The sequence below is a fragment of the Lepisma saccharinum genome, chromosome 24, assembly GCF_977018435.1.
Source record: "Lepisma saccharinum chromosome 24, izLepSacc3.1, whole genome shotgun sequence".
Lineage (NCBI taxonomy): Eukaryota > Metazoa > Arthropoda > Insecta > Zygentoma > Lepismatidae > Lepisma > Lepisma saccharinum.
Genome location: NC_139252.1, coordinates 47,585,944 through 47,611,540, shown reverse-complemented (window position 1 = coordinate 47,611,540; position 25,597 = coordinate 47,585,944). Strand labels below are relative to the sequence as shown.

The window sequence follows — 25,597 nt, the reverse complement described above, 5'->3', positions numbered from 1 at the left end:
TGGCAGTATATGTACTTGTTATTGTTGTGGAAGCCGGCATCCTTTGTAAATGTACAACAAAGGCAACCGACTGTCGCCGATCTCAGAGAGGAAATAATAATACTGCTTCAGGAGGAGTGTTATGGTGCAATTATAGCGGTTTAACACGTTGGCATGTTATTATCTGCCGTTGCAGTTCCATACCAGTGTATACGGGTTTTGGGAGTGAAAAGTTAGAACGCCACCAGTGCATTAATGCAATGAAAAATAATATATATATTTTTTTATTTTGTTTGAAATCACTCAAATAAGGAATCGTATGAAGAAGTCTTCTTTGCAGCATTTTTGGTAATTTTACTTATGTGTTAGTTCATATTTTGCGAATTTTTAGTCCATATGTATGTAGCTACATACATAGTCACTTGTTAGTACATATTAATCCTAGTCCTGGTATAATGCATGACGTTTAAAACTCAACGTTAGATAGACCTGAATTCTCTAATTTTATTGTTGTACGTAACAGCTGTGCATCGGCGCACCGCAGCGATTTTTCTATCTGCTCCATTAGCAACACTGCTTCTTTAGTTCTGTCGCGCATTGCACGGCAGAATTATCTGCGCTGGACTCTACATCAGTACCATTTTGGCCGTGAAACAGAGAGCAGTATCCATCGTTGGTGTGTTAAAGAACGCAGCTCAGGTTCAAGGGCTTAATGCGAGCAACATTGTTTGGATTCTACACCTTATCAATAGGTACCGATTGATGTTGAATCTCAAGTAGAAAAAGCCAAATGCACATAAAGAAAAAGAACCAGAGAGAACGTTTCGACGACAGTCAAAGGTTTAGTTAACTGAGATTATGAACATGATGTAGATTGTGGAAGTTTACAAGAACAAACAAACATTTTAGTGTGCAGCGTTAAAAATGTTGAGATTGGCCTCCAAAAAAAATATACTCCTCCAACTGGATTCAGAGATGGCAGTGATACAGGTACTATACGTAGATGTGTTCCCACAGGGTTCCGTGTCCTGCTGTAATTATTATTTTAATTAGTGTCTTTGGATTGATTGATTGATTGATTAGGTTTCAACCACTTTTGGATAATCACGAAGATGAGAATGAATGGCGATAACTGATGACAAACACACATGGGAAGAACATAAACGCAAAGCCCCACAGAGGATTATACTGGCTTTGAGTCCAGACGCCAGAGCCTCGTTAGTCAGCAGTCCAGGGTGTACTTCACCCCTTACATCTCTAGTGCCTTTGTAGACTGATACACCAACTCGACTTACGAAAGGAAGGAGTACAAAGATTTTTCAGATTAGGAAAGCATGTAGAATGTTAGCTTCTGTGGCGTTAGCACCGACTGAAAAAGTCGACAACGTATGTTTGGCTCGCAACAATGGAGAGTTCTCCCTAGATTAACGAATTCTGTGGATTATTTTGTGAAGCAGTGGTTGAACAAAGACTGTCTAACTCATTTATGGAACGTCTTCAGCTAAAGACATCAGGTTGACGAATGAAACAAGTTCAACCCGATAACTAGAGTATCCAATCGGAAGCATGTAGAATGTTAGCTTCTGAGGCGTTAGCGCCGACTGAAAAAGTCGACAAAGTATGTTTGGCTCGCAACAATGGAGAGTTCTCCCTAGATTAACGAATTCTGTGGATTATTTTGTGAAGCAGTGGTTGAACAAAGACTGTCTACCATAACACATTTATGGAACGTCTTCGGCTAAAAATATCAGGTTGACGAATGAAACAAGTTCAACCCGATAACTAGAGTATCCAATCGGAACAACACCTTCTCTTCCTAAAAAATAGAAAAGAAGAGGAAGAGCAATGACTTGAGACTTGGGAATCCAATTCAGGAAGAAGAGGCTAAAGTACATTGAAACCGACAGACGCATACAAGCCAACTTGTATGCATCTAGAAAAATATACTGTATCTGAAAACGTGTTTCGCTGCAGGAGGCTCTATCCTAGGTGACCTGAAATAATGAGGCTGTTGTCGATCGAAAATACATGTATACCTGAAATACGTGCTGGAATTAAAAGAAAAAAATGTTAAGCCTAAATGACCAACTGCAAATGTGTATTATACTAAACACATTGACCAATTCCAAAGGATGGAAGAAAGTATGAAAGAAGATTACGTGTACCCTCAATCTAAGGTCGTGTCAATCAACGCCACCCAGATAATGTGCACTCGCTCCATGAAATTTCCTTGAGCAATCGATCCGCATAGGATATGTATAGATGAAGCAAAGCTGAAAAGACTTGTAACAAGCAGAGCAGTGTTTGTTCTTTTGTTCAATAGAACCAAACGTTATAGGAACGTTGAGTGTAGTTGAGCATTATCAATTATTATTGACTGTCAAGGGTTGTCATATTTTCAGATTTGCTATTATTAATGTTCCTTAATTTCTTGGAGGCTTATTGGCATTGTAGAAGATACAAATACTTTATTTCATTCAAACCACTTATAAAAGAGCAACGAACTACCACCGAGTAAAAATAAATAAAAGCAACTAACAACTCGCCAAAAAGTAGAATCGAGTAACTCTTCCTAGTATCTCTAATCTGTGGTATCTCTCTCTTTAAGTCATACTCATACCCAGTGCTTGTATTTACAAGCTCATCCATTATGCCATCGCTTCCTAAGATTAAACTAATGTTTGGAGAGCAAACTTGTTTATCACGGTACTTGAATAAGAGATAAGTATACAAGAGATTGCACACCATGAATTATTTAGGATATATGATTTTACACATAAGGTTTCCTTCATAAGCCTACAATCTCATTTCAATTTAAACTAAAATTAATTTCCACAATTATTACTTACATTTGTCAGAGCGGTACACGAACAACAAACAAATTATTCCATTCACATCAGACAGTGTGAAACTGGTTTAATTATATTACGAACAGCAGCATTACCTTATCCCCAAACTCACTATACCGCTTATGTACATACATTATATACAATATATCATATATTTAAATAGAGAACAAAACCTTTGAAAATATGTACACACAAGCCAGAATTTTTTAATATTCTAAATTTCAATTTTGTGAAATACGATTAACTCTGAAAGCAAAATATTGTATGACCCAATTGGCATATTTTACTTCGTTCTTATGCCTCTTTTGGCTAATCGCGAAGATGAGAATGAAGGGACACTTACAAAGAACATCCACGCCCAGCCCGGGATTTGAACCCGGAACTCCTGGCGCTATAGCACCCCATGCTAACCATTCCGTTACGGAGGTCGGCGTCCCAAATATAAATATATTCTTCTAACTAGATGGTTTTGATTCATTCATTGATTGATTTGGTTTATAAACTTCGCTTTTTCCAACTTTTGGCTAATCGCGACGATGAGGATGATATGATGAAATTGATAAGGGACACTCACAAAGAACATCCATGCCAAAGTCGGGATTCGTACCAGGGACCCGTGGTGGTGTAGCGCTGTGCTAACCTCTCCGCCACGGAGCAAGTCTAACCAGATGGTGCTTCATAATTGAAATAGACATTGTGCAATGAAAGGTTACTTACAAGTATAAGAATGTAAGTTATTGATACAAAGGGAATTACTAAAACATTATAAATAACCAGTGTTTGGATGACGTAGCACTAAGTGGCTGGAAGCCAATAGATTTATGGCTAGTATCAAACTACCAACCATAACTGAGGAGCACACTAGATGTTCGACTATTCGTTTCCGGCATTTCTTTGAACGGTTGCTGTATTATTAACGATTTTTTTCTTCTTCATTGATTGGAAAACTTGAAAGTTTCCCTTGCCGATTGAACGAACAACTTTTTTCTAGGTTGTAAAATAAATTGTCAATCAATTCCTTCGACATTGAGTTATGAATTGGCATCAAACTCGCAGAGTTTGATATAAACATGACAAGATAAAACAGAAAGAAGGTGTCGTATGTAAGATTGATGTGAAAAGTAGGAAATACAGCAGTGGAAATATATGCTGTAGAGAACTGCGATATATACTTCAAAGCCATACGGCTAAAGCTTACGATTGCAAATATAGTTCCAACTTCTTGAGACAATAGCGATATTTTAGTCTGTGAGTATGTTCATGAACTGTACATGATGCTTACATGAAAGTTAAAGAATAAACAGAATATATCGATTGTGAAACCTTAGTAGTAGTACTTCCGTCTATTCACTAACAGCTTCACTTTACATTTGTAGAGAAAGTAATTTTATTGTTTTTATTTTCAGGAAAGACAACATTCAAGATATATTGAGCCTCAGATTTCGGAAATGCTAGGGGTTTATTTCACACTAATTATACATTGGCTTCTGTGATATTTGCGCTTTTACTAATAGAGAGACTATACACACAAAAATATTTTTTTAAATTATTTTAAAACGTTTGGTTGAGATTTGTGGCACGTACGCACTCTGCTAGCATTTCACCTTGAGTTATATTATAATGTTCTCTATTAAAGCTCTATTTAAAAAAAAAAAAGCCTTAACAATCTTAGATAATGGTATTTGAGATTTGCGAGAACATTGACTAATTTCTATTCATATTTATTGGGGGAGCGATATTTTTAGATGAAATGGTACGTACGCATGTCTTGGCTAACACAAAACGTCTGTGGTGGAATGGAACATTGTTTTTAATGCAGTCAGTTTTGAATTATTATAAACTAAGATAGTGCACATGATTATATAGTTTCATAAACGCATTAAATTATACGAAAATGATTGTAATTGACCTATTAAAGACAATTCTTATGCAACACAATTTTACGCTAGTAAATTTATTTTTTAAGTTTAATAAATAAATTATGAATTCTAAAAGTTTATTTTCATAAATCTCATTTATGTTTGTTATCCTAGTATTTACAACAGTACAAAGTGCTCATGCAGTGTCAAAACTCGACTGGAGAAGCTTAAAAACCCGGTTTCGTAGTTGGCTACATTTATTGATTATTGTGCCAGCTACAGGAATTATTTCAAATCACATTTCGTTTGCTCTTACAGTCAACGAGTTTAGTAGTACTGTGTAATTTATACAGCATAATTGTTATGCACTCATTTTAACGTGTTGTAAAATGAATTAGAAGAGTTTTCACTTTTAACTCGGAAGCATTCAAGACTAATTACACAAAGCAATAGAAAATTGTACTTAAAACTATAGAATAAAATATAACTGTACCTTGGACAAAAGTGATGTATAAAGAAGCTAATTGAGCACTAAAATGTATACAACTTTCTTTAAATTTTTAGAACACGTGATTATTTCTTTGCAAGTGTTTGAAATACTTTTATAATTGAATAGTGTATGATGAAACAGTTTTGTTTACTTATCGTAGTACATTATTGTTAATGTGAATGTATCTTGTTACATTCAGAATAAAATGTGATATTTCGGAAAACAGAGTAGCCAAAGCGGGGATAAAATGAGGCCTGGCAACTGTGGAATAGCCGAAACTTATCTGACAGCCTACATTCGACATTTACAAGTTAACAAGAATATGAATACTTTATAACTACAAACAACATATTTTCCTGAGATGATTATATTATGTTTTAAACGGTTTGTTCTTGATTAAAACACGGTTTAAAACATTTAAAACATGTTTAATACAAAAATACTGTTTTATTTGTTTCTTTTTTTTTAATGCTAGTCCTGACTAAAGCCCCTATCACACGGAACTGGATTTCTATTTGGAATGCTCTAGTTGACGCTGGACTGGCTACCCATTTGCTAGTTTTCGCCTCACACGGTACTTGTTATACCGTACTTGTCGATAGTCTTTCGTTCCCATAATGGCGGCCGCGCGAGATGTAAACAACGTATCACTTCACACTTTTAAAATACGATAACTATCCAACCGAGAGGAATATCGCATCGCATTAAATGGTTTTAGGTAGAGAAGAACGGCGCTGATAAAATACATACTTTACAACGTTTACTATACACGTATGGAAGAATATTTTAGCTTTTTTAATTGTAAACATGCCTTTCGTGTTGTATGCACTCGGAAGCCACAGACAAAAAAAGGCTACTTTACAAACTCACAGAATATCTTCACATGGCCAAACTTTGCTCTGATTGGCTGTTCCACAGAATCTAGTCGAAGAAGTTAGTAGCAATTAGAACATGTCCTATTCCTCAAAACCAGTCAAGCAGTCAGCCAGGCGGCCATGATTACTACCCAGAAAGTCAGTTCATCGCCAACTAGGGCATTCTAACTAGAAATCCAGTTCCGTGTGATAGGGGCTTTAGGTCAAAATTGGGTAAATAGGGAAAGACGCTATTAACTATTAAGTACACGTTGTTCAAACAACCAACTGATCGAAACTTCCTTCTACGCACACAGTTATGGATCTGGGTAAACGCCGCCCACAGCCCCATTAACCTTGCCCTTTAATTAGCCCGTAACTCACCTCTCCGTGCTCCACCTTGCGGCGGGCGGGGTCGATAATGGCTGACAGTTGCCACACGGTGACAAGGAAGAACAGCAAATGGCACAGACGCGAGCGGCGCCACAGTCTGTACCATCTCGCTCTTGACGACATCGCTCCGTGGTTGGCAACACTGCAGAGAGAAAGAGATAGTTAGCAAGCCTGTTTCGAATGGATAACACGAAATACCAATATGCATATCTAAAGTGGCTGAAAGTGTAATGATGGCGAGTCAATATTTGACAATGTTTACAAAATGCACTCTGTCTAGAGAATCTATGGGACAAAGCTGCGCATAACGACAGAGAAGGGGATGAAGCTAATGGGAGGAGCAGAGCAGTATGGGCTGCTGTAAACAGCTGGTAGCTGCTCTCGCTTGCTCCAGAGCCATATGGTCATGATTTTGCAATATACTTCCATCTTGACATATCCCCACAGTCAAAAGTCACACGGATTCAGATCTGGCGACCTTGTGGGCCATGATGTGGGTACTCTGTCGCCAATCCACCTGCCTCCGAATTCTTGACCCAGGAAGTTTCTGACTGCAAGGGGGGGGGGAGGTGTTCTGTCTCGCTGGAAGTAGAGCCCGAGTACATTCGGAACATCTCCAGCTGACTGCGCGAGTCTGGCCAGCGAGCCTACGAGCAGTGTACAGCGTGAGCAATAGAGTTGGCTATAGGCGCAGAGTAGAGATGACGTCAGCGGTTCACTTCTTGATTGGAGGCGTCGGGAGTTATGACTCGCTCCCAAGGTGCAAGCGCAGAACGGCCAGAGCTGTTACGGAAATAATCTCACTCTACACGTTATCCTTGATACCAAGTGCAATTAGCTGGGGAAGGAAGAACGTCTGCAGCATGTTGAGGCCGGTAGCGCCCGTCTCACGACATCTTTCTCTGAGAAGAGAGGCCCGATTAAGTGATCCGTCGACACAGCACACCACACATTCAATTTTTGGTTATCCCTGCTCTTGTAAGTTTGGAATTCGCACACCAGAACGCACTATTTCAGCTCTCCTGAATCGACGCTATCTTGGAATCACCTGATGGCTCGAAGTCACGTGATCCTCTCAACGTGCAGTTTTGTCAGGTAGAACTGTAAAGACTACCGTGCAGTACAAACTTAATTTCACTGAAATATCTCTGTTCGCTAGAAAGTTATAGTGAATTTAAATGTGGGAAGGATTTTAGGAAAACTCTGTATTGTTGTTTGTAATGACGTTTCGTCACATGTAGAACAATTATTAGAGTACTAATTTATTATTTTTGTGCATTTGCATTATATTTTATTTCAAACAAATATGTTTTATACAGGTACAACCGCTCTTAAACCATTGTCATTAATTACCCTCTTCTCTCCCAACAACTCAAGTGAGTATATTGTTGTTTTCCAAACACGAACATGTTCGTTATTTTTTCCGGATTCTTCCTGCATTCAAGCATGTTACCATAGTCGCCACTTATAGCCATTATAGAACCTATATCCTCCCCTCCCTTCTTGTTCGAATTTCCTTTCACGAAGTAGGGATAGGAGAAACTAGTAAAGATTCTACCCCAAGGTTTTACTGATCGCAACTTAACTCTGGTATATCTTTCATAACCAAAACCCTTAACTTCCTTTGTTCGGTATACCTTGTGGATCTATCTGAAATATTTCGATTTCAGACTCTGGATCAAATAAGTAACATGTCACCACAACATTGAAGCTTTGTTACTTAGATACTGCAAGGTACCTTGTAACAACAATGACTTTCGCTCGATATGAAACGATTTTATGTTTGTATCAGTGTTCACAATTAGTGGTCGTTATATGGGACTAGCATTTTTGTTCTTGCGGTTATGTAATTTTTGTCAAAAACGCCACTTTTGGTGACTAAACAGACTCGTTTGATGGACAGAGTTTTTCACTAATTTCTCTCCTTGTGAACCGATAACTGAAGTAAATTTGGGGCGATTTAGCTGAAATTCGCACTGGTGCTAGATCTTTTGTACGACTACATATAACCAGGGTTGTTAAAGGTTCAGGAAGCTATAAATTCTAATGGGTTCCGCTAACAGGACCGGGACGCGTATTTCACATGTGCACATTGAAATAGAGATTGGGGGCGTGGTTTGTTTATGAATGCTCCCTATTGGCTAGCAGACTGCCTCGATGATATAGGATAGGACACTGGCATTTATTTCATTGACTTGTGCGAACACTTTCTGTAAACAACAGACTACAAGCAGAACCATCTAGTGGGAAAAATACAACGCAATCTGATAGTAATCTATACTCGTAAAGCGAATAGACTTTCTTATTGGAAATAAAAGAGGCAATAATTTTTAAAATGTTGCGTTGGATGAAAATTCTTATACAATTTTTTAACATATTGGGTCATTTTCCGCTTTCCGTCAGATGCAAAAAAGGAACATTTTTAATTCTTACTTTAAAAATCTGTCAAAGCCTTGAGTAGCGCCAAAACCTTAATTTCGACTATATAAGCGCGCGGCTATTTATTTTGTAAAAAGTTATTACAAACCAGATATTACATACCGGAAACAATAACACAAGATGAAAAGAGAGGAGTTTCAAAAAAGTAAAGTAGATGGCAGCACAAGGTGAAAGAATATAAAATAAATCGCTGGAGGATAAGTATTGATTTAGTGAAAGTGAACTAAAAAGATGTAGAAAAGATCAAAGCAATGTATAATAAGTAGCTAATAAATGGGAAAGGAAAATATAAGTGGTTAAATCATTCAACAAGTTCAAGCCTGTAGTCAATTGTAAGGCACGCCATAGAAGTACTCAATAAAGAAAAAAAATAGACCAGCCAATCAGAAACTTCTCCATTACAAACCACGCCCACAATCTCTATTTCAATGTGCATATGTGAAATACGCGACCGGGACCTCTTTTCTCACACAATTTAAATTCGGTCCAAATTGCGTATTGTTTCATTTCAATACGGAACTTGGACCGAATTTAAACTGATCCGGAAAAAACAGGTTCCTGGACCGAATTAAAATACTTTAAACATAAAAAGGTTCTTTACGGTCCAGAACCCATTTACACTTGCTGATTTTCTCTCCTGGACCGGAATTGAATTTATTTAAAATCCTTGGATCCTGCCTATAACTCGCCAATTGGTCAACGGGACCGACACTCCAGGACAAGTTGAAATCCGATCCTTTTCTTTTTTAAAAAAAATGCCCTTATTTACCACCCAGAGAAAACAACCTTCGCCTGCAACGCTTTCAAAGGCCACGTTCTGCTGAGGTAAGGCATTGGCCTATACTATCCTGTGTGTTCTTTATACACGGCAGAACTACAGGGTGAGTCAAAAGGAATGAAACAACTTTACACAGTTATTATGGCGTAACTATTTATGATAGAAAATCAAAACAAACTCTGGCATCAATGAAGGGCATCGTCTCTAACATCGTGTTTTCAATCACTTGGTCGCGATTAACCTAATTGTGTAGATAAATGAAACACCACCTGCGACAAGAATATTGAAAATATTATTCTTTACCCGTTGGAAGAACGAAGTCAGTGCACACAAATGCACGTGACTTTCGAGAAATCCTGTTGGTTGCTCTAATGTCAAATGTGCATGAATCGTCTGCGTATGAACACGTGTGATAAAGCCATACCATTCATACTGCTATAAGGAAGCCGCGGGAACTTATATTATGAGCTGCACATCCACGACCAATGTATTCATGGGCCAAATAACAACAGAACTAACAGGAAAGGAACAATTTCTCAGAAGTCACGTGCTTTTCTTTATATTAACTTCATTCTTGCAGTGGATGGAGAATAGTGTTCATATTTCTTTGAACACCATCTAGAAATGTAGACTATACTGATCACGGGCCCAATTGGCGGCTGACCTGCATAGCCCTATTCGTCCACCAATCGTTTTCGGGAGTGTGTGGCTCTAGGAGTGAGAACAAGCTCAATTGGGAAGTAAAAGCTGTAGGGGTAACATCGCTCTCCCGTTACAACGTTGCCAAGCGTAAGTCTATTTTTGTTACTTGTTTTTATTAGCTTGTTTGTTGCGTACTAATTTCCCGTGCTTTGAGAACTATAGGTGTGTTTCATGTGATGTCAGAATTCGCACCGCCGCCATGTTTGCGCCCGAGTTGTATGTCGTCTGCAAGGAAATACACACCACGTAGGAGAATGGGAACCATTATCTTTGCACGTAACGTTTGTTATACTTGCGCCAACTGTACGTTTGTTGTTAGAACTGTGTACAATTTCGGCAACATTGTATACAATTAATGACAATGTTGTGCCATCTGGAAATGGCGGTAATTTTTCGTGTTCAAGCTCTTTGCGCAGTCGACACAAAAAGATGTGTCGATATGAACTGGACGATAACGAAATGAAAAGGGGCCTAAACCTTTGGCCAATTCTAGTTCACGTGTGTTAAATGACTTGACGCAGCTACCTGGAATCAATTCGTTTTCGTATTTATTCGTGGTTCGGATTCTGCTTGAAATATTTACATCCAGTGCAGATTTACTAATATTTTCAAGGATCTGCCATTATCGTCTCTGTTTCCCTTTAAGGTTTGTTCAAGCGCTGTAACTTAAAATGTTAAGTTCCTTAAAAACAGTAATTTCACTCCATGCTTTAACAATTTTGGATATGCTGGCCTCCGTGGCGGAGTGGTTAACACAGCGCGCTACGATGCCAGGGGTCCCGGGTTCGAATCCCGGCCTGGGAATGAGTGCGAGTTTCCCTTAATCAATTTCATCATATCATCACTCAGCCTTGTCTTCACGATTAGCCAAAACTGGCAGAAAAGCGAAGTAAAATAAACCAAACCAGTCAATCAATTTGGGATACTTTGATGTATCATTAATAAGTTTTAATCAAGCAGTGCTTTTTTTTCTGACAGTACGCAAAGCCTACTATCGGTACCTTTTCTCATGGATCGGCTAAAAATTAATAATAGTTTGTGTTAAATCACGAAATATAAATAATCAAGTACAAACGTAAAATTATCAAGATGAATTAAACTTTGAAGATTATCATTTTAACGTCAAATTTATCGGAAGTATCAGCACCTTTCTACCAAACAAAAACAAAGAAACACTACTTGCAAGTATGATTAAACACACCAGCTTGATCCATTTGTACTAAAAGTCACAGAGAAAGGTGATATATGAACTTACCTCCTGAGAGGAAATGTTCACTCCACAATCTGCAATGCTTGCTTTCTTCATTAATGTTGGCACAATATATTCCCACCGATCATCTGATCAACAATTACAGAGTTCCGTGACGTGAAGCGCACCTTCTGTTCTTTCTCGGGAAATTGGAGGATAAACGTGAGTTTGTTAAACAACCGAATACTGCACAATGTACCATCGTAAACAAGGGTCAAATCTACCTCCCGCCCGCTTGAATTGCGTATGCTTACAAGAACCGGCCTCAATCATGGCTGCTCGATCCCACAGTGCAACAGTTTGTGACGTAGGTGAAACACACATATTGAACAACTTTTATCGAGTAACGGAACCGATCAACTTTCTGAAACAGTACGTTTGGCAACATTGTGTATCCGAGGCTCATTTGTTTCGTTCCGCCAGGAACTTTCGGTGCCTCGTGACTCGAAAATGCCCGATGTGAGTCGAAGAGAATTCAACTGATCGCTGATTCGTTGTTTCCCAGCCACCAGCTGGACATGCGATCAGTATAGACAACAATCACTTGCTCACCCGCTCATTCTTGACTTACCGCTCACTGACGGCGAGCCTGAACGCTGACACTCGCACTACGTCTACTGTTCCACTTCCAATGCATATTCTAGCCTTCTGAATCATACAATGTCCTCAATAGCTTATCTCGCTACGTTCCCACAATTTATCAAGTTCCAAACTGGTTAGAGTACATTGTTTACACACGCAGCTCCATTATTCGATAACTGTAAGCTTTGCATTGCCTATCCTGTAAATTACGACATGTAGGGCATTTGTCTTGTAGTTTTGGAATGCACGTGCGTCAGAAAAGGAATACACAGGGTGGGCCAAAAGTAGATATACAGTAATTATTAAACTAACTGTCAATGTCTGTAATGAAATGTACACGAAATCAACTTAAATGTTGTGAATAATAATAATAATGAAATAAACCATTATTTATTACTTTAATATTATTATTTATTATCATTATTCCATCACAAATATGCTATACTGTATATCTACTTTTTGCCCACCGAAGGAATGGTCTCCCAAGACCATGGCTCGCAAATTGTTTGGATAACTACTAGTTAAAGTTACTTTTTTAGGAATAGAAGTAACGTCATCAACGGTTACTTTACAGTTACTTTATGACCCTTAAATTGATAACTATAAAATTTGTAACGTGTGAGGCGATAACTAAATTTAGCAATTCTGTCTCCAACTATGTGTCTTCTTTGGATGTTAAGCTGAAAGGATTCTAGTGGAATCGCCTATAGGCAAGGAAGCTGAACTTCGTTTCATGCTAAACTGAGAACACTCAGGCTTTATTGCAATTCGTAATTTCTACTTGAGCCCAAAGATTTCAGTGATAGATTCACAACACAACACCTTCATAAATTGGGGTTTCCTAACATAAAATGCCGAAGAAACGTTTGGGATGTGCAAGTGCGAAGCCAGGTTAGGGGGTCCAGGGGGTTCGGAACCCCTACGACAGACTTACTAAGTACAAAAATTAAATAACCAAAATTAAATAACGAAAATATACTTGCTGTTTATTCCAGGGTTATTTATTTTTGCCAAACTTACTGGAAGTCAAGGAATATATTGTGATCATACGACTTTGAATGACACTCCCAAAGCAGACTTATGCAAGATTTATTATTACTTATAACGTAACATTCATATAATATCACCAGGAACTTTTTTATCGTCAACTGGATCGAACATCATTTCTTTATATTCAACTAGCTGATTATCCTGCGTTGCCCGGGTATTTATTTATCCCAATCTTGTATTAGACAGGAAAATAATGAATTCTAACTATAGTGTAAAATGTAACAAATTTTAAATGTGATCGTGAATGTCACCAATTAGCTTAGCGACTCCGAAAACTATGGATCCGACACTAATCTAGGTTATTCGTGGCATTTTATTTTCCACCCCCTCTCACCTCCCCCCCCCCCATGCCGATAGGTGATGAACTTGGAGTTGAACCGCATTGGGAGTGTCACGAAAAACTATGGACTCCATTCGCAGCACAGCCTGAATGTTAGACAACCCGATAAACACTATCGTTGTGCGGATTGCATAGAGTCACGGATGTCTGTGCGGAAATTAATATCGGTAGTTCTCGATTATTTTTACATGTCACCCCTTCCTACCCCACCCCTAGGGGTGACAGGGGTGTCTTACCCCACACAGTATTTATTTCCAGATTGCAAGTGATACGCGTACCAAGTTTGGTTGAAATTGCTCCAGGTGTTCGAGAGTTATGCCCGAACAAACAAATATGCCTACACACACACGCACACACATACATACATTTTTATATATATAGAAGATAGAAGATAAATTTTCAATTCTTTATCTATTTGAGATAAATTTCCTGTCAGGCCAGGTTTTTTTACAAATTTTCCTGACCTTAACTACACGTAAGGTAAAGCATTCCCTGACATTCGCTACGAGACTCGGCGGCAAGCGGCCCGGCGTCAGCGCTTGTCTTTCCCGGTGAACGGGGTCCGCGACAGTCGCACGCTACAGTCTGTCTTTTTTCGTTCTCCCTGCCTTCGCTCTCTTTCCGTTTCTGTTGACATTGCAGACTGACGCCAGTATAATCCTCCCTCGGAAGTTGTGTTGTGTCGTGTCCGTGTGTTGAAGATTGTGGCTTAATATGGCACCACAAAAGTTTACATTACAACAAAGAATTTATCTTGTCGAATGTTACTTCGGAAAGAGGAATTGTGGAGAAGTGCGACGACGTTTTGCAACGAAATTTCCTGGTGTTCCCGTTCCACATAGGACTACTATATTAAACCTCGTAAAAAAGTTTAGAGTAACAGGGTCAGTTCTGAATAAAAAAAGAAAGAAAAACCCACGTGTACTTACTGAGGAAAAACTCGATGAGATAGGACAAAGGTTAGAACAGTCTCCTCGGAAATATATCCGCCGCCTCTCACAAGAAACGGGTGTTACAAAAACTCTCTAGGTCCCCCGATTTGTCAGCCTGCCATTTTTATTTATGGGGAAATCTAAAAAATAAAGTATACAAAGACAATCCGCACACCATCCTTGAGTTAAAAGAGGGTATTGTACGAGAAATCGGGAGAATTACAGTAGACGAACTTGCACGTGTAAATGCCAAATTTCCTTTGGAGATGCCAGGAATGTGTTGCAGCAGAGGTACATCATTTTCAACACCTTCTGTAGTCAAGGTTAGTACACAATATGAAAACTGTAATTTTAATAGCCGACTCTACCGACTGCCGCGGATCCGATTCACCGGGAAAGACAAGCCCTGACGCCGGGTCGCTTGCCGCCGAGTCTTGTAGCGAATGTCAGGGAATGCTCTGTAGATAAAGTCCTTTTAACTATAAAAATATAATATTAATAAAGTTGAATATTTTAATTAAGAGTATTTTAATTATTTTATTATAATTATTTTAGTTGTAACATTATTATTATTATTAATTATTATTGTTGTTTTGACGGACTCCGCCCTCCCCCGAAACATATTTCTAGATACGTGCCTGTTGCGAAGCAATTACGAAGTGCACTGATTTTAATCGGAGTAGCTAAGAAACCTGTCCCCCAAATGAAATGGTAAATACGCCACTGGAACTTTTAGAATAACTAAATTATACTACAAACGTAGCATGCTTTACTTCACCCTACCTTTTGCACCACCTCAGGGCAGCCAACTCAGCCGGGATCTACAATTGAATGCTTTTTTGCAGGAAACAATCATGATAAAGCGATATTAGTATGCACCGTGTTTCCTCCAATCCGCTGCCTTTTGTTAACAGTGGAACTGAAAAACATCAACGTTTCGCTGATTCAGTTCGCTGCAGCAAGCAGCTTCCTTCCGGAAACAGTGTTTGGGCGGGAACGATGCTTTGTTTCCATGCGAACAAGCTATCGAAGATAAAGCAGGAAACGTTGCTCGAAAATTCGAAGCCATTTCAATAGCTTCTTCATTTGACTTTTGTGTGGAGTTGTTCGATTCGTGCCTGCGAGACTCTGGTTCAATTTCTGGGGCGAACGATTTCAGGCGGGAATTTTTCAAACAATGTCCCTTATGTCCCTAGATTAGGTCTCGCGAAGTACAGGTGGCTCGCGGGGTCATTTCCAGCTGCTCGTGATGGGTTTCGCAATATTTGAGTGAAACTTCGGCAGAAATATCTGCTTTTGCCGATAGATGGACATCTGGACAACTCGTTCCAATATCTGTAACAACCTATTGACCCAGCCTAACCAATTTGTCATCCTTCTCATTAACATAGTAGAAGTGAGATGATTTCCGTAACAGCTCTGTCCGTTCTGCGCTTACACCTTGGGAGCGAGTCATAACTCTCGACGCCTCCGATCAAGAAGTGAACTGCTGACGTCATCTCTACTCTGCGCCTATAGCTAACTCTATTGCTCACGCTGTACACTGTTCGTAGGCTCGCTGACTAGACTCGCGCAGTCAACTGGAGATGTTCCGAATGCACTCGGACTCTAAGAAGGATGAAAATGATTAGGGGCAAGTTTTAAAAAGTTACTGTGCTTGTAAGAAAAGTATTTACATGTTTTGAACTCTCTTTAAGAAATGACAGCCTCTGAATGTTGCAGAGAAATCAAAAACAGGGTGCGAAATCATTGAAAACTGGTGGGGGGGGAAAGTTCTTCATCTACAAATCCCCTCCCCCACAAACATCTGTGTAAATTATACGATATATCCTACATATTTGAAATGTTATTAAAAGTACAAATATATTACTCAATTAAAAATATATTATTATTATTATTAATTACATCAAATAAATTAATTTGTTATTTTTATACATATCAAATATTGCAAAGCAGCTAACTAATTCCTTTACTAACCGGTTAAAGATGTTAATAATTATGAAATAGTTTAAGTGATTTCATTATGTGTAAGTTTTTATTTAGTTTTTGCTTTATATTAATATAAATCAATTACTATTATTATTATTTTTTTGCATTCTTGTTTTACTTTTAAGATGCGTATTGATGTAGATTTGTTAATGATCTCTTGAGAGAGAAAGCATTCAATACTTACAACTACACTAATTTGTGTGTCTTTTGGAAATTATTCTTAGTAAAGTATATTTGAAATTAAAAGTAATTGCTTATCTTTTGTTCTTCCCCCGGAAATTTTTGATGGGGGGGGGGGGAATTCCCACCATCCCACCCAGGATTTCGTACCCTGATCAAAAATAATAATTTGATTTGACTTTCGTTATTTAGCCTTGTTTTTCTGCCACTTTTGCCTAATGGCGACTATGAGGATGAGTGATATAATGATGAAATTGATGAAGAGTCACTCACAAAGAAAACTCATGCTCATTCTGGGATTCGAACCCGAGGCCCCTGGCGTCTTAGTGCTGTAAAAAATGATTAGGCTACGTATCTTAAAGTTTTTATAAACCAACAAAGAAATGTAAAACATTAATCCACACTTGGTAGCCCGTCATGTTTTCTTCAAATGTGGGAAGTATACCCTGTCCCACCTAACTATGGAGGAAGGCCGCGTATAGTGTCAGAAAAGCGAGGGAAATCTAGTGACCAGAGAGAAGCAGTACACGCTGATGGGAAGGCTGGGAACTGTAGTCGCTTTCCCCCACTCTACGCAATTCCGTTCCTCTCACGTGTTCATTGGTGGAGCCGACTCGCGTCACTACTTGCGCAGTGACTTGTTTTCGTTCGCCTGCTCCATAGTTAGCTGGGACAGAGTATAGCTCAATAGCTCGTTGAGTTTGGAGACCTCTGCCCTAGATGGAGCGGGACGTAAAGGCGGTCGGAGCATGCCCTAGGTGGGTGCGGGGCCTGGGGCATACAAAATACATTTTTTTTAACGTCTCATAAAATCAGAGGTTTTTGTTCCCTTAGTCTGAAGTATTATCACAATTTAAGCATAATTACAGTCAAACAATTTTTATATTTCGTCATCACTCATCCTCATCTTCGCAAATTAGCCAAAAGTTCTCAGCTTCTTTACGTTCGTCATAGAATTCCTTCTCTGCGGCATCTGACATCCTTACTACTTTAAACATCCAGTTACTGCAGACCCGACGCGATATGGCCGATATGAAATTTTTCTATAAAACCATCAATGGAAAATTAAGATCTGAATTTATACTTACAGAATTCAACTTCAGAGTTCCCTCTCGATCGACCCGAAACACTTAATTGTTCAACAACTCTACCGCTAGGCTTTCCCTTATACAGCGCTCTCTGTTCCACAGGTTGCCCCAATTATATAATAAACTACCCACAAACATAGACATTCTTGCCCCTGAAAGTATTTTCCGATCTTCCCTAAAAATGAATATGTAAATCTTTGTTTCTTTCCTTGTTTATGTCTTATGTTTATATTTAACCTTTCTTGTTTTCACCTAAAACCATCTTGACTTTTCTTGTTATTTGTTAGAGGTTTCAGTGTAAAATGGCCTTAAAAGTGCTGTATTTGAAACTTGGAATAAATAAATAAGTAAAATAAAGCAAATCAATCAATGTTAAAGGTTCTAAAAGTAGTCTTCCTTTTTGTTCCCGACGTGCCACTGGTGTGACGTTCATTACTTTTAATTACAAAACCGTATTTGTTCAATATCTATCAAAGTGGCAATTCTTAATCAATGTTCTCAATCACAATCCTCTATTGTTTACTTCTCATTGACAATTTATGACACTAGAGAATTTACATGTTTCATACAAAATTAAATTTTCACTATTTTTGATTGTGAACATGATTGTTATGTATACTTTGATTAGAATGTGGTTACACAGCAATAATACTGATATTAGATATTTTTAGGTATATCAAAACAATCCATGAAGGCGAGAAAAATTAAATTAGTTGTTTAATTGGAAGAAACAGTGTTAGATAAACTCGTAATAAATCCTATACAAACCATTATTTTTATCTGGTGCGGGGCCCCTGAGCGCGAGGCCTCGGGCAAGTGCCTAAGTTTGGCCTGCGCCAAGGGCGTTCGCAGGACTTTTCTCAGGGGGGGGGGAGTCACAGAAACTTGTATTATTATTATTATTAATAATATTTTATTGCAATTATTACTACTATTATTGTTTTTTGTTGTTGTTGTTCTTCTTCTTCTTATTACATTACTATTGCTACTACTACTACTTATGTTTTTTTTAAATTATATACATTTGTCATTTCCATATTCTATCTGTATCTATATACAATTTCCATAACTGTATACTTAACATTAATTCATGTAGGACAAAGAGCTGTTTTTATAGTTAGATAATTAGTGTAAAAATAGATTGTAAGCTTAAATGTAACCCTATTTCAAATAATAATAATAATAGTTGCTGTAACTTACGGCCTGTAAGTCACAGCAATATTTTTTGTTATAAAATATCTCTACAAATTCACCATTCGAAATACATTAATACTTTCCAGAAATCTCAGGCACCCATGGCCTGCCCTCATCGTTCTAGTTATGGCACAGAATTCCAAGATATAGACATGATAATTAGCCAGTTCGTCAAAAAATCTACCGCAAAAGAAACTAGGAATAAGTTTTTAAAATTTGTGTTTCTAACTTGCTCCTCACAGGAAGTGAATGTTCGCTTCATTTCCTTCCCGCTTCATTTCCCGTCAGCCAGTGGGCGTGATGCTGACCTTGTGCACTGCTACGAGAAACAAAGGAAGATAAACAATGCGAGTTGCTGTAGGACTGCATAACTTGGCGTGGAAATGGAAATCCGGTCTCACTCCCAGTCCCATCCCATCCCGAATGCGGCGGATTGGAATCGTTCCTGTTGATAACACCACCATACACCAGGGCTGTAGTCAAGGGTATACGGCATATATCCTCTGGATAACAGTACGTACTAGTGTTGCTCACGGGACGGGACATGTCCCGTCTCGTCTCGTGTCTCGTCTCGTTTTCGAGACGAGACACGAGACGGGACAAGCCTTTTGAAATTCGAGACGGGACGAGACGGAATGCCTTTCTCGTCTCGTTTTCGAGACGAGACACGAGACGGGACGGGACGGCTTTTGAAAAGTCTCGTCTCGTCTCGAATGTCTCGAAAAAATAAAAGCAAAATTTTTAATCAGTTGCAAATATTTGTTTGCTTGGAATAAAGTATTTCAATTAGAAACGTTGATAAGCGTGTATTAAGTCAAAATAAGAAGACTATTCTAGAGAGAGGCATGAATGAATACCTAAACTTATTTCCTATACTCTTTCGAAACACAGCGTTACTCCCCATTTTTTTAAAAAAAATATTCCAGGTTAATAACGTTATGTTACGATAGTAGTCCAGATACGAATACAATTCTGAATAACATCAAGTAAAAGGGCAGGTAGAGAAGGTGGAAGGAGGGGGCAAAAGATCGTGGAATGTCTGCGTCCGAGGTTTATCTTGTAAAAATAGTATCAGCTCTATAGGTTGGAAAGATAAACGGACTGACGGATATGGATTATTTTTATTATTTAATTTTTACATCAAAGGGTGTACAGAAGTGATTGTTATTAGAAAGTAGGAAAAGCATTGTAGGAAACATGGCAGTACAAATTGATAAGGAGTTGTTGGGAAAGTTATTAAGGAGTCCAAGATATTAGCAAGGCTAAGAGAAGGAGATAATTAGGGACAAATAATCTTGCATTATCCCACTCCGAACAGCTGAGAGCTAAAGAGGAGGAGAAAATACGGGAAATATGGAAAGAAGTAATTTGGTGATTTTAGTGTTTACAGGGAACCACGACACCACAAGATTTTACCACATGATTATTTGCACGGGTTGCGAAATTATTAGAATGTTATGGAAATTTCGGATATGTCTTTGTTGAGAAAATTCTTGTTGTTTCCCTCAGGCATTCTGCAGGTGGTTGGATTCGATTTTTTTACGTCCGTTTGAAGATTATTTCCAATGTTTTTTTTTATTTCTTTATTTCTTATTTAAGGAGAATACTATTCCTTGGATTGTAATAACGAAATACTGAGGCTGACATAGAATAGATTTCAAATGAAGGAAGTGCATTAAGTTCTGTATAATCGTCGTAGAAGGAAACTTTGTTCTATGAGGGGATTCCCCGATGGTACAGTGGTAGCATCGTCGCCTTGTAATCAAGGGGTCCCGGGTTCGATACCCGGTGAAGGCACATTGTGATTTGAATCCCACATTAAACTGTGGGTCCAGTCCCGATTAGCCTTTCTGTAAATCAGATGAAGGAATGTTGTAGCTGTTCTTTTTATTCTGTAAATTTAGCCTTCAAGTTTATGAGCAAAATACATCTAGTATCTACTGTCTACATTTTCCTCGTAGTTTTATCGAACTTCAGAGGAAAGCTGACAGCAATGTCAGGGTGGTGGGAGCTTGTTTACGACCAGGGTGTATTCCGAGACTATTTTTCGCCGTTCCCCACTGACAAAGGTTTCGCTTTGAACAAAGGACACCGTTGCTTCAGGGGCAAACACCAAACATAGGGCGAGGTTGACCTGCAGTAGCGGGTACGTGCCATAAATCCAGGCCTAAAATAGGAATGAAAGTTGATGCAAGGGAGGGGCAATAAAAATTCTGTAATTTGGTTTGATTGCTGACAGGAAGTTTTGCAGGAAAAGCTGAAAAGGAAAACGGCAGACTTTGAATGAAAGAGGGACAGTGAACACAAGTTCTTTGTATTATTCGCCGACACACAAGCTTCCATTTCTAAGGTGAGGCTATCAGCAGCGAAGTTATTAGAGGGTTGGAAACAGTGACGACGCCAGAGGGGGCAGGGGGACGCCCCATGTCAGACACTTCGCCCCCCCCCACCCGGGCTCCCCAACTGAAGTCAATTAAATATCGAATAATAAGCGAGTTCATTTATAAGAGTATGACGATTTTCACCTTTTCAAAGTGGTGTATTCTGCATGATATTACTTTCCTGCTTGTAATACCAACTTGATTAACAAATATTAATTTGCTTCGTCCAAGATTCGAGCGCCGACCTGGGCATAGGTGATTTCTCATTCATTTATGTCCTGTAATAGCCGAGATTAACCTAAGTTTTAACACGTCTTAAGAACTGGGAAAAAGTGTTGAATGTGGATGATTTTAAAACATCACGAATATTTTCAGGACCACAAGACATCATCTGTAGTACGGGCAAATTATTCTAATCGTGGTCATTAGTGACAACGCTAATTAGTAAAAGACATTCAAAGTTGATTCAAGATTTGGTTGGTTGGTTGATTTGGCGTTTGAAGTCCACTTTATGCACAGTAAGGCTAATCGGGACTGGCCTCATAGTTTAAAGTGCCTCCACAGGGTATCGAACCCAGGACCAAAGGTGATCGAAGAAAACCCGACACTGCATGTCAGTTGTTGTGGATTCATCGCGGTTTCTTACTATTCAGGGACTTGAATTTCGAGATGAGTCTGAGGAAACCTTAACAAAGGGGATTTCTTCGATACTCTTGAAGCTAATGAGGGGATATTATTTGGAAATGTATTAAACGTGAACCTTAAAATGCAAATTACACTTAAAATTCGATTCAAAACATATCGCGGGCAGGTAAAAGAACGCTTTTTAGGATTTGCCACTCTTCAATCATTAGATGCAGGTTCGCTCTTTCTCGTACATATCAAAATCGAAGAACTTCTTCCCACGAACTCCATAGGTGCCTGTAATTGGATAGCACAGACATACGTTGGAGTGGTAGAGTAAGAGTAAGTATTTTGCCAGGGTCAGAATATTTCTTGAATTACGAGATAACTGTAACCTTTGTCTGATTTTTTATCCTGTGATAATATTTCCCTGAAAGGTGAAACACAAATTTTGCCCAAAACTCTTCAGCGTTACGAAGATGGTTGTCCTTAAAATCTTTGAAAAGGCTTGCTCGAAACAGGATGCTGGATGCAAACTGCCTCATTTGGCTGTTCTTGCCATTGAGAAGAAATGTCAAGTCCTGGACGTACCAAAGGTGCGCAATGTGTTCTCCAAAGAACATAGAGCAGAATTCTCCTACAGGAGAATTGCACTTCACTAAGTGCCTCACATTGTTTCTAATACTTAAGAAGATTCATTTCTTCCAACGTCACGTTTATTTTCCAAGAAAATTATACTCTTAGAAGCATTATTTTCATCATTTATATTATTATCTTATAACTTAAATATTTATATCAGTAGTTTCATCTCAAGAAAGACGATGAATTATAAAATTATGAATGTCTTTCAATACTGAAATAGGCCACTAGAGACAACGCAACTTACCAATAAAAAATAATTAATGTCTTTATTAAAACTAATCATGTGGAGATAAACTTGTAATCAAGAAGTAAATTTAGGCAGTAAACGTCCACTCTAAATAAAATACACGAACAAAACACCATACATGAATATAATAATAATTCTAATAATAATAATTATTATTATATAAGTATATATATGTGTAGTGTTTTCGGGCGTTTTAATGTGACTGCCCCCTTACAATATTTTGTTGCCAGGCTCCGCCACCCCAGTCACATTTCCCTGGCGCCGTCACTGGTTGGAAGTAAATTTATTAGGACGAGGAAAGTAACATTAGCTGTTGACAGTGTTGCACCAAAGGACATGATATGTGCTACTGTTTGTATAAATGATAGGAAATTTAAGCAAAAATTTATAATTGTTGAGACTTGAGAGTTGTTTCCTTCATTTGATCTTAGGAAGAGGTTTTTCTGAGACAGAGTGGGATTATTTTACACATACATGGGGAAAGGGTGGTTGTTTAAAGATAGAGACGTATTTTGCACATTTTTTTAAAAGTTCAGATAAAACGAGAATCTAGTTTTACTGTTATGAAAAAAATAACGCAGTACGGGGAAATAATAACTTCACATTTTTCGCACCTGCTGGGATGCAACACAAGAGTATTGCAGGAAGTCTATGAACGAAGATGAAGAAGGATATGTGAAATTTGACTTACCTGCGGGTGAATTAGTTTATTCTAATATTCTTAAGGTTGATATTGTTTGCTTTTTTTGTTTTTTTTTAAGTCCACTTGATTCGCAAATAGGCTAAATCGCGAACCGACCTACAGTTTAAAGTGCGATCCGATCCACTTTGTGCCTCCATTGAGTATCGACGCGACGAACCTTCATTACAAGACCTCGAAGTTATTACTACGCCATCGGGGAGGCACCCAATTTACACAAATATGTTGATTCCAATAACACGTTATATGCATAATCTGATAATGAAGCACTTTGGGTGCATCTAAACATATTTTTTTCAACTATAGCATGTCTAAAAGAATCATTGAAGTTGGGATTTTAATAACTTCAGGAGGCACGGCTCTGTAAACGTGCGATATAAAATTAATGCAGGTTTGCCTTCCATACGTGGTGGTTTTGTCACGTTTCTTCGCTTCGTAAAACATACACTTTTGCAGGAAAGGCTTCTTGCATCCTCCTGGGGCCTTGCTCTAGCTAAACAAAAAATATATTTGTTTAGCATAATCGAGGGTTACATATTCCTGCCGAACTTACTAGAAAACAAGGATTCTATTGGGATCATACTGCTTTGAATGACAGTATCAATGAAGTTTTATGTACGCTACTACTTATAATAATGAGCATAAAATATTAATCAGGAACTTTACTTTTCGTCAACTGGATGTAACATCTTTTTTTTGTTATTCAGCAAATATTCAATTCATCACCTTTTTTGACAATAATTTTCTTGCCAGGACAGCTGCTTTTATGCAGAATTTGACGATCTTAACTACACGTAAGCTAGATATTAGCTAATATTTGTGCTGTTATATTACTATTCTTCTACCATCTTTGTAACATGTCATGCAATAACAATTGATTAATTTACATATTCAAGTGAATAGACCTATGAATTATATTAATGCATTAATTTAAACATTTGCTTAATTGTTGTCGTTAATGTTATTATTATCATTTTTTCTGAAACACTTGGCTCAGACACCCTCCCCCGACATATATTTCTAGATGCGTGCCTGCCGAAGGATAAATTAGATCAAGCGGTGGTGGTACCGGACGTAGAGGCTAAAGGGAAAACAAAGAAGTATGTGCGTCATAAGCTGGGCATAAGAAACAGCACAATATCACAAACAAACACTTTTTGAAACTTATGTCATAGAAGATGTTTAACAATATTAAGAACAATAAATGCTTTCTATTTGTAATATACTAAATATTGAAATTTTAAATAGTCTTTTGTGTTCGTACTACACATTTAAAAACTTTTTTGTTGCTCCCCAGCGCCAAGCTTAGAATTTAAATAAAAAATATACATTTTCATAGTGCACGGAAGTTCGACATTCAGAAAGAAAGAAGGTCTATTGGAAAACAATTCAAGACTTCCAAAAGGTATAGCAGTAATGAAAAAGAGCACTCACTTATACCGTGTTTGTTACAACCTGTCCGGCTTCCCGCGGTAGCTGATTGCTGGCTTTTCTAGCATAAACCAAGCGGTGTTGCTGCTGAAGACCGCTTGAACTCCGTGCTGGGGAAAGCCAAAGCCAGGCAGCAAATTAAAATACGCAACGTGGCAACAACGTCTACGTAAGCTCCTCTATTCTGGCTTCCATTCGCTCCTCGCTGCCCAGCAGACGACTTTTTTCTCGTTTCTCATTGGCACCAAAACTGTCGAGCGATCGCTAGCGCGGGAAACGGGACAGGTTCTAACAAACTCGGTATAAATGTACGATGGATAGACAGTTGTATGAAGCGAGATAAACTACATGGTAGATTTCATAAGATACCTAGCAATCAGTAACCAACAAACTGCATTTTTAATATTAATGAACCTTATTTATTCTCACCACGCAATGGGTAAAATATCTGGACCTTTATCCCACTTTCCGGAAAAATATTTCGTGTTTCTGTTACTTTTGACTTTTGTTGGCATGATATCCCGGATCACTTTTACGAGACGAGACGGGACAAAACGAGACGGGACGAGACGAGACGAGACAGAACCCTTCGAGACGGGACACGAGACGGGACAAACGAATATTT

The 25,597-nt window shown here is 38.4% G+C and overlaps 1 protein-coding gene across 1 annotated transcript in view; it reads right to left on the bottom strand.

Moving 5' to 3' along the window:
• The window catches only part of LOC145978376 (uncharacterized), a 56,398-nt gene that overhangs the window by 14,431 nt on the left and 16,370 nt on the right, over positions 1-25,597 (bottom strand). The window contains exon 2 of the mRNA XM_083110980.1: positions 6,416-6,566. Coding sequence (XP_082967106.1) covers positions 6,416-6,547 — 132 coding nt within the window. The 5' untranslated portion in view covers positions 6,548-6,566. The remainder of the gene's footprint in view (positions 1-6,415; positions 6,567-25,597) is intronic.